Source organism: Mastomys coucha, unplaced genomic scaffold (assembly GCF_008632895.1).
Source record: "Mastomys coucha isolate ucsf_1 unplaced genomic scaffold, UCSF_Mcou_1 pScaffold17, whole genome shotgun sequence".
Classification (NCBI taxonomy): domain Eukaryota; kingdom Metazoa; phylum Chordata; class Mammalia; order Rodentia; family Muridae; genus Mastomys; species Mastomys coucha.
This window is the reverse complement of record NW_022196899.1, coordinates 20,672,759-20,683,183: the sequence shown is the minus strand read 5'-3', so window position 1 is coordinate 20,683,183 and position 10,425 is coordinate 20,672,759. Positions and strand designations below refer to the sequence as shown.

The window sequence follows — 10,425 nt, the reverse complement described above, 5'->3', positions numbered from 1 at the left end:
CTGGAGCACTAGGTTTCACTCCGCTGAACCAGATAACAAAGGTGAAAATTGTCAATTGTTGCCTAAGTGTTTAGAAACTGGACTTCCAGATCTCTGCAAACTGGTACATCACTAAAAGGCTGCAGTGATCTCACTTTGAGGGAAGAAAGTAAGTCCCTCGATGAAACACTGAAAGTGCCTGTGGCTGGGCTGTTGGCCTGTGACTACTGTGTTCCAGCTGCCTTTCTGTCACATCTGTCCTGAGGTTTCTGCAGCCAGGCCGTACCCTAACCAGTTCAACCACTTTCCAGGCATGCCTTCAACCTAGAAGATCACTGGGTATTTTAGGGCTGTGTTTGATCTCTGCGGGTCATTTAGTTAATTAAAAAGGCTCCAAAAAAGCTGGCTTCTTGATCCAAGTCCATCAGATGCTCATTTGTCACAGAAACAAAAATCCTGTCATTTCTTTTGAGCTCGAAAAGCCCCCCTTGATAGATGGAGTACAGCCCATACTCGGCATCTCTGGACCAACAACTGTTTCTGGCGCTCTTCATCAGCATGATGGGATCCGGATAGCTGGTGTGTTTGTAGATGTACTGCACCATCTGTTTGATTCTCACTCCGTCCTTTCTGACTGACTTGGAAGCTTCCTCAGACTCCTGAAATCGGAAGTACGTTTGGGAATAGATGTAATACAGGCCCTCGTGCTGGATGACCAGCTCTCCCTCCCTAAAAATCACATGGTTGACGAATGAATGCCCTTTCCGAGTCGACTCCCAGGACACTATCTTCCGGCCCAAGGTCTTCCCATCCTTGGAGACTACAATGGAAACGAAAGAAACAGTTAGCAGGAGGAAGTTTATGTCGAAGTTTACACCTCAGCCACTCTGCACAGCCAATCTCTTCTTTTTCTTTTTCATTATTAGATATTTTCTTTATTTACATTATGTTATCCCCTTTCCTGATTTCCACTCTGAAAACCCCCTATTCCCTCTCTGCTCCCCCTGCTCCCCAACCCACCCTCTTCCACTTCCTGGCCCTGGCATTCCCCTACACTGGGTCATAGAGCCTTCACAGGACCAAGGGCCTCTCCTCCCATTGATGACTGACAAGGCCATCCTCTGCTACATAGGCAGCTGGAGCCATGAGTCCCACCATGTGTACTCTTTGATTGGTGGTTTAGTCTCTGGGAGCTCTGGGGGTACTGGTTAGTTCATATTGTTGTTCCTCCTAAGGGGCTGTAAACCCCTTCAGCTCCAGGCACTGGTAGAGCCTCTCAGGAGACAGCTCTAACAGGCTTCTCAAAGCAAGCACAGTTTTTTCATTGGGCTTGCGCACAATGTCAATCCAAAATCCAACATCTTACACTTTTCATCTGACCTGGACCACAAAGGCGAGGCACATGAAAATTTGGAGGTTCCTGGATCATTTTGACATGCTTACTGTCCCTCTTATCAGCTATGCCATATACACATACACACACACACACACACACACACACACACACACACACATTCACCAAAGGTCTGCAGTTCCCTGTGGTTCAAAAGTATCCTTGTGGTGGAAGGTCCTAGTGCTTTGTGGTGAAGAGAAATGCTGTGGATTAGATTGCGGTGAGGGCAAAGGCTGTGGATTCGAAGTTTTGAGATGGAAGATACAAGAGGAGGAGGAGGAGAGGGGAGAGATGAAGGGAGGGGAAGAACAGGGAGAGGAAGAGGAAGAGACAGAGGGAAAAGAGGGGAGAGAGGGGGAGGTATATAGAGAGAATACTACTTTAAATATTTAAAAGGTCTGAGTGTGGTGGTGCCTGCTATCCCAGCCCTCGGGAACGTGAGACAGAAGAGTTTGGAGCATTGTTTAAAAAAAGAGAGAGAGAGAGAGAGAGAGAGAGGAAAAGAAAGGGGGTAGTGGGGAAGGAGGGCAGGGAAAGAAAATGCAAGAAGCGGCAGCAGCAAAGGTGACACACAGTGCTCTCTCACGCACCCTTCTCCAGCTATGGCAGAGTTAGCAAGTTCCCTGTGTGTCTTCCTGTTTCACAAAACAGCCATCTGAGACTAGATCACTGCTGAACACTTAAAGTCGCAGAGATACTTCAGATACCCGTGAAACTGCTCTCACCAGTTCCAGAGCCTCGCAAATGCCAGGTGCCATCTCTCCCCCCCCCCACCCCACCCCCCCGCTCTGTTGCCAGCCCCCACCCCAGCCCTCATTCTCTTACGTGGAAGTAAGGCTGAGTAGTTTCTCCGAGTATTCCCGGTAATGTGAGCTGCCACTTTCTGAGGTCTCCTACCTCCGGGCAAGGGAGGAGTACTTAGCTGCTTTTCTAAAAGACACATCACAGAAAAACATCAGCACTTGTGAGTACACCGCCCAGCTCACACACTTGTGTCTGACCCAGCATCCTCAGCACCGGGACTTCCCAAACTGGTCCTCTGGTTTCATAAACGTAAAACAGCCCAAAGAGTGGGGCTGGAGAGGTGGCCGCTCTTCTGGAGACCGGGGTTTGAACCCTCCACCCACGCGGCTCTCAACACTGCTCTGTAACTCCATTTCCAGGGCAAACAGGAGGATCTGAGTTTAGATTCTCAGCGCCCACCTAAAACCTCAGGCATGGCCACATGCTGTATCCCCAGGAGAAAGCCTTGGGGGAAGATTTGAATGGAGACAAGAAGAGAGCTGGAGTCATCTGGCTGCCATCCTAACCCCAGGACTCTCTGTGAGAGACCATATCTAAAGGGAATAGGCAGAAACTCTTAAAGGATAACCCTTGACAGCCTCTTCTGACCTCCAAAGTGCGCGTACAGGCACACACTTAGGCATCCAGATGTACACGTGCATAATATAAATCTTATACAATAATGACTTTAAATCCCCATTCCTGCCTGAGTTTGGTTAAGACAGATTATAGTCTATCAACAAGCAGATATTGGCAATGACAAGAAAGTATACCACACTATGCAGAGCTATTGTAGATTAACCATCGATTCAACTGAGTCTTCGTGGAACTTACTGTATTTTATGGAAAATACTAATTGGAAAATGAAATAATTATTTATGGGAAGGAGAGGTAAGGGGGAAACCCCCAAGCAGAGGAAGGACAGAGTCCTAGCTAGCTATCGGAGAGCTGGGGTCAAGGGAGGGTTTGCTGTGGAGACACCGTTAAGAACTCTTTGGCTCCTTATCCCTGTCAGTTAAAGTGATCACCACATCTATCCCAGGCACCCATCTAGGGACGAGGAGAAAGCCTACAAATAATCAAGAAGCAGAGGTGTGCCGATAAGTAAGGCAAAGCTGGATAGGCCTTGGGTCTGTCGTGATGGAAGAGAGATGTTTCCAGAGAGCTAAAGCCACGGCCCCGGGACAGAAGAAAGGAAGGACGTGCAGGTCCAACTGGAAGGAAACAAACTACACAAGACTTAGGCTGCCTCCCCAAGACACCGGAGGGTGTAAAGAAGTGTTTCCTGCTTCGGGTCAACTTATGTCAAGGTCTAGTTTGGTGGGCAGAGAGAGAGAGAGGCTGGAGGCTACTAGGCAAGTTACAAGGTTGAACACAGTGGTCCATCCTCTGGGTCGGGGCTCCGGAAGCAAAAGCAGGTAGTAGGTTTTCATAGGGAGGCAGTGAATGAGAAAGGAGAAACCATTTCTATTTATCTGGTATTAGTTATAAGTCGCTTATTAATGTTGTTCTTGTATTTGAGGAAGCCATTGTTTTCTTCTCAAAGCAGAAATATCTCCTGAGCGAGCTAAGAAACTTGATAGACTGTGCAGGGTTCTGAAACGAGCATGGTGGGGTGAGGGTGGATGAATGGAGGGGTGGTGTGGAGGTTGCGCCCATCGTGCGCCCGCGTGCAGAGGTCAGAGGAGGATGTCAGGTGTCTTGCTCTGTCTAGCGCTCCACTTTGGAACCTGAAGCCTTGGTGGTGGCGGCTGATCTCTCCTCCCTCATGGCTCTAATAGAACAGACGTCTGTGTGTATCATATCACCCCAGTCAAAACGGGGAAGTGGGGACCCGTCTGCACTGCTGGTGGAAATACTGAAGAGTCCGGCCAGTACGGAAACAAGTGTGGAAGTCCTGAAAACACTAACCACTAATCTTCCACATGACCTAGTGTGTGTGTGTGTGTGTTCATTCTGCAGCATTCTTGTGGAGGCCAACTTTTTGAAATGGTTCATCATGCACATTCTATGATTCAATTCAGTTTGTCAGCTCCTTTACCAGCTGAACCACCCTGTTGGCCCTTGACGTACTGGTCTTGATTGGAAGTTACCTTATTTATTCTGGGGCTTGAAAAGCATCAGTCCTGACCTCCTGGCCTTCAGGGTTTCTGCTGAGAGGCCAGCAGTTACTCTGATGGACTGACTTTTCTGAGTGACTTGGCACCTCTTTCTTATAGCATTCAGAATTCTTAAAAATATAGAACATTTCCCAAAGGTGTGTGATGGTCAGACAAGAGCCACAGTAAGCTCCGCATCATCCCAATGCCAGCACCGCTCCTGAAGCAGCCACATTAGCTGTGAATTCGTAAGAGTGGCTGCATGCTGGGAGTATATGAAAGACTAAGTGTGAGGTCAAGCTACAGAGTCGTTTACAATTAATCTCACAGTGTGCAACTGTCCAGGTCAATGTGTCAATGCTCCACTGACCATCACGGTTACGAGTCATGGCACGCCTGCACCTAACCCTTCAACCCTTTGTTTTTAAATAGACAGATCCAGTTTGCATTTGAGATCATTTCAAGGCTATAACAAAGCTTGGACTTGAGAGCTAAAATCTGAACCTTTAATTTTCTTATTATACATATTTTTTCATGATACAATGGTTCTGTCTTCCATAAGAACATTGTCATACAAATACACTACACGTTGAGCAGATTCCCCATCCCCCTGCCTCCTTCCTACCTCCCACTTCTTGTTAGTTCCCATGATCCATAGTTTCATTTCTATTTTTATGTCATATATACATATGGACATAATTGCATGTTTTTATATAAACTCTGGGATCTGTGCCTACGAGAAAGCATGCAATGGCTGCCTTTCTGAAAGGGGTTTGGTTCACTTAATATCTCTTCTTACATCCATTTTCACAAGAATGATGTAACTTCGTTCTTTCCAGTTGAGGAAGTCCTGCTGTGTGTATACCATATTTTGTCTTCCCTTCCTCTCATAGGTCACATAAATTGGTGCCATGTTTACCTATTTTAAATAGAGCCACATTAAGCATCAACATGCTAGTATCTCTGTGGTATCTTGATTTAGTAATCTTCATGCACAATGGGTCATGTGGAAGACTCACCTTTGGTGTTTTCAGGGCCACCATAAAACATCAGTGTTTTAATTTCATGAAGTCCCATTTGTCAGTGGAAACACCATGTTTGTTTCCCTATTGGCTGAACTATTCAACATTTCCACCAGTAGTATAGAAGGGCTCTCAGTTTCCTCAGCGATTGCTGTTAAGTACCATTTTGACTGGGGTGAGATGAAATGTCAGCGTTTTAATTTACATTTCTCTAATGGCTAGTGAGGGTGAACATGTATTTCCTGTGTTACTGGAAATTGTGGCTCATCTTTTGAGAACGGGCTGTTCATTTATTGAGTGGGTCATATGTGTCCTTGAGTGCTCTGAGTTTTTTTCATGCATTTTAGATATTAATTCTCTTATGTATAGCTTATATGTATGTATGTATGTATATATGTGTATATGTATATATGTGTATATGTATATATATATATACACATATATATATGGCTACATATAGCGAGCAAAGATTTCTTCCCATTTTGTAGGCTGTCTATTTCTTCAATAAATGATGTCCTTTGCTGTACAGAAGTGCTTTAGTTTCACAAAGTCCCATTTGTCAGTTAGTGACATTTGTGTGACCCGAGTCCTTTTCAGAAAGTCCTTGCCTGTGTTTATCTTCTTTTCTCTGGTAGTTTCTAGGTTTATATTAGGGTCTTCAATGCATTCTAAGTTGCCTCTCTTCTTTCCCTCTTCTTTGTGTGGATGTGTGCATTGTTTGTTGAACAAACTTTTATCCAAAGTGTATTTCTGACCTCTTTGTCAAAAATCGGGTGTCTTAGTTGGGGTTTTACTGCTGTGAACAGACACCATGACCAAGGCAACTCCTATAAAGCCAACATTTCATTGGGGCTGACTTACAGGTTTAGAGGTTCAGACCATTTTCATCAAGGCGGGAACATGGCAACATGGTGTAAGAGGAGCTGAGAGTTTTACATCTTTATCTGAAGGCTGTTAGGAGACTATTGCTTCCAGGCAGCTAGGACAAAGGTATTAAAGCCCATAGCCACAGTGACGCACTTCCTCCAACAAGGCCACACCTCCTAATAGTGCCATGCCCTGGGCCAAGCGTATTCAAACCACCACATCAGGTATTTGTACCTCTGTGGGCTACGACTGTCTTCCTTTATTCTGTTTCAGCGATCTCCTCATCCACTTTCGCATCTGTCCCATGCTGTCATTGTTGTTGTGATTCTGTAGTCTAACCTGAAATCAGGGAGAGTGATCCCCCCAGCATCATTCTTTAAGCTTGGGGTTGCTTTGGGTATGTGGGGGTCTTACATGCTTCAATATGAATTTTAAGATTGTCTTCTCCGGCCTGTGAAGAACGCCATTAAGACTTGGCAAATTTTCTATTCATAGTAATTTCAATGTGGTGGGTGAGAAAACACCACATGGATAAGATTATACATAAAAATACGAGACAATCAAGGTATGTAAGGGTGATAGAAATATCAAGATACGGGGGAGCTTACTTACAAATGTGCCAAGGAGAGACTTCCGTGAACCAAAGAGCTGGGACAGAGTGAGAGGGGGCCAGGAGAGGGAGAGGGAGAACCAATGGCAGACTAAATAAGCCTGGGCAAGCACTGTGAGAACCGGGTTAGCTGAGCACTAACAGGCCACTGAGCGCTAACAGGCCACTGAGCGCTAACAGGCCACTGAGCACTAACTAACAGGCCACTGAGCACTAACAGGCCGCTGAGCACTAACAGGCCGCTGAGCACTAACAGGCCGCTGAGCACTAACAGGCCGCTGAGCACTAACAGGACACTGAGCACTAACAGGACACTGAGCACTAACTAACAGGCCGCTGAGCACTAACAGGCCGCTGAGCACTAACAGGACACTGAGCACTAACAGGACACTGAGCACTAACAGGACACTGAGCACTAACTAACAGGTTGCTGAGCACTAACAGGCCGCTGAGCACTAACAGGCCACTGAGCACTAACAGGCCACTGAGCACTAACAAGCCACTGAGCACTAACAGGCCACTGAGCACTAACAAACAGGCCACTGAGCACTAACAAACAGGCCACTGAGCACTAACAGGCCACTGAGCACTAACAGGCCACTGAGCCCTAACAGGCCACTGAGCACTAACAGACCGCTGTGTGTGTGGCCTCAGGAGGAAGCACAGATGAGATCATGGGTAGGTAGATAGTTTCCTGGGGAAGAACTGACACCCTGAGGGGTTTGTGGTCAAGAAAAGCCTTGCGGTCAGAGGCAGAAGAAGATGGGTAGTTTTTGGAGATTTTATCTATTTTACTTCCTAAATAGTACTTAAGATGGTTTACTTATAGCAAAAATAATTAAACCAGGGTAGAAATTGAAGTAGACGGAAAGTTCATATGAGAAAAAAAAAAGATAAAGAAAGAATGAAGCTCTGGCCATGAGGAGGCCATGAGGAGGCCATGAGGTTAATCCCTAGCTCCCGGTCCCCAGTGTCTGGCTGAGCAGACAGAGTCAAGGAACAGCTTAAGATGGTGAGTGGGTCTTGACTGCTGTGTATGTACGGGAGCAAGGAGAGACTGCAGAGCTAGTGAGCTGTGACATAGACAGTAGTAAATAAAATATCAAAATATTACTACCTGGAATTGTAGAAATGGTTTCCTGAAAGGTTTTCAAAGTCACCTACAAAAAATATTGAAGAAGGGTGTTAATGCCCCCCAAAATATAACAGAGTACACGTGCTCCTAGAGGTTCTTCCTGCCATGGAACAGAACACTTCTACAGTGACATCCACACAGAAGGACTTCTTTTATCTAAGCATAGGGGTCGGTGGGGGACCTGGGATGGATCCTGAGATACCAAGATGGAGGGACAATCTGAAAGTTCTGATTGACACTTGGAGCAGCTAGGAAGGAAGGGCATAGTTACTGCTTAGGTCAGCCATGTCTCCAGGGCTCCATGAAGCTGATGATAACCATGTTCCTTCTCTCTGTGTGGATATGCAGGTGCGCATGCATGTGTGCCTGTGCGTGTGTGTACACGTGTGTGTGTGTGTGTGTGCGCGCGCGTGTGCGCGTGTGCATGTAAACAAGTGCATGCATTTGCCTGTATGTGATACCAGCCTCTGGAGCGATTACGCAGACCTGAACCATGCCCACAGATATGCTCACTCTATAAATGTCTGACTTGGCACCACCATGTTACTCTCTACTTTTGATAATGCTAAGTTCATGCCCAAAGAAATGGCAGCAAAGTCCCATACCTTGCTAAACATCTTGCAACACCCCCAACCGGGCTTTTGTAGTAACCATTAGAGAAAATCAGTGTAAAAGAGAATAGTGGGTCTTTCTATTTCGGGAGCAGAGCCTGGTTTTAGTCACTATGACATTTGAACCTCCCTACTCATCCCTTGTCACTTTCAGGATCTGTACCATCATTACCCCCTCACTGCAAATTCAGGAGCACAGCAGCTGTGTCCCACACCATAGAGTAGGAGCTCTCTGTCCTTCCTCTGCTTCGACCCCTCCCCCCAGCTGAGGCAGCATTCAGTGGAGTTGGCCCCACCGGCTCTGGAGAAGGGACGAGGAGTAAGATGGACTCGAACACTCACCTCTTTTCTGTTTCTCTTTCTTCCTCTTATTCTAGGACAGGAAGGAAAGAAGAAAGGAGGGGAGAAAGAAAAGGAAGGGAGAAAGAGAGAGGAAGGAAAGGAATGGGAGGTAGGGATTGAGGGAGGAAGAAGGCAAGTGACAGGGAAGGGTATGCATAAATGACTAGGAGCAGGTCAGGTGACCACAGTCAAGGCTTTCTCCCCTATCTTCTTAAGAAGGCTCATGTTCCTTAGCTGATCTGACCTGTGACATCTGTCTGAATATATGTGTTAAGAAAGTATAACAATGGCCGGGCGGTGGTGGTGCATGCCTTTAATCCTAGCACTTGGGAGGCAGAGGCAGGCGGATTTTTGAGTTCAAGGCCAGCCTGGTCTACAGAGTGAGTTCCAGGACAGCCAGGGCTACACAGAGAAACCCTGTCTCGAAAAAAAGAGAAGGAAAGAAAGAAAGAATGAAAGAAAGAATGAAAGAAAGAAAGAAAGAAGGAAGGAAGGAAGGAAGAAAGGAAGGAAGGAAAGAAGGAGAGAAAAGGAAAGCATAACAATGATTCCTTCCTGGGGAGCTGCTCTCAGAATTCCAATGGGCAGATGTTCAAAATGGGCAGATGTTTACAGGAAATAGAGGGCTCAGCGTGCCTGAGCAGAGTATGAAATTCCTCTTGTGCACTCACATCCATCTGCTTGATGCCCTCTGCCTCCCAGCTCCTCTCTACCCTGGCTTTCCAGGGTGAGTCTGGGAGGGTGAAAAGGAATTAGTGGAGAGTGACACAGAAAAATCTATCATGTAAATTCCCCTATATCTTCTCCTTGGTTGGCCCTTGTACCTGCTAGCACCTCAGCCTCCAGACTCCTCCCTAGTTCAAGTCTCTCTTCCTGATGGCTCACTGAGCCCCTTGAGCCAAAGGCTTTGGAAATCCCAAATCTGAGGTTCCTTCACGCCTGGGCAAAGCCTGGGCTTTTCCTGAATGTCCTGTACAGTCACCTTACCAACTTACTGTTGGTAACAGCACCCAGCCAGGGAGTGTTCACACAGCCAGAAAACCAGTTCGTTTGACATAGAAGCCACATTCCAGGTGCTGTCTGGACTCTACGGTGAATACTGCTCAAGTTGCCCACTGGAGCCCCGATCATCAGGACAACATCATGGAACAAACAACGGACTCCTAGATATATCTGACATAAGACATCCGTCCTCCCACACTGGGATCTCCCACTCTCTCCTTAGACAGTGACCTCATATATGGGGCCTCTTAGTTTGCAAAGTATTTTTAATATCGGTGCCTCCATCTGACCTTTTCAGAAAGGCAGAAGGCAAATATTTGTAAATGCCATCGCTGAAGAAGGAAGCGGGCAGAGATGGAACTGATTTGACTTAATCTAAAAGTAAAATCAGTTAACCACATTCAGCAAGCTGAATGAACTGTTAGCCACCAGAGCTTTCTGCCAGAGATCCCAGCAAAGCAGCGTCCACCTACTTGTCATTTGTTGACAGTGAATTGCGGTAACCTCACCTTCAACTTTTCAACATATCTCTTGTTCCCTTGCCCCATTTCTTCTTTACATGTTTGCAAAAAAAAAAAAAAA

At 46.3% G+C, this 10,425-nt stretch overlaps 1 protein-coding gene across 1 annotated transcript in view; it reads right to left on the bottom strand.

The window, feature by feature from the left end:
* Positions 1 to 42: 42 nt before the first annotated feature.
* Tnfsf10 (TNF superfamily member 10) overlaps positions 43 to 10,425 on the bottom strand; it is an 18,737-nt gene continuing 8,354 nt past the window's right edge. Inside the window, exons 3-5 of the mRNA XM_031376469.1 lie at positions 7,871 to 7,913; positions 2,198 to 2,302; positions 43 to 799 (exon numbers count right to left, since the gene is read on the bottom strand). Of these exons, the coding sequence (XP_031232329.1) occupies positions 354 to 799; positions 2,198 to 2,302; positions 7,871 to 7,913 (594 nt within the window). The 3' untranslated portion in view covers positions 43 to 353. The remainder of the gene's footprint in view (positions 800 to 2,197; positions 2,303 to 7,870; positions 7,914 to 10,425) is intronic.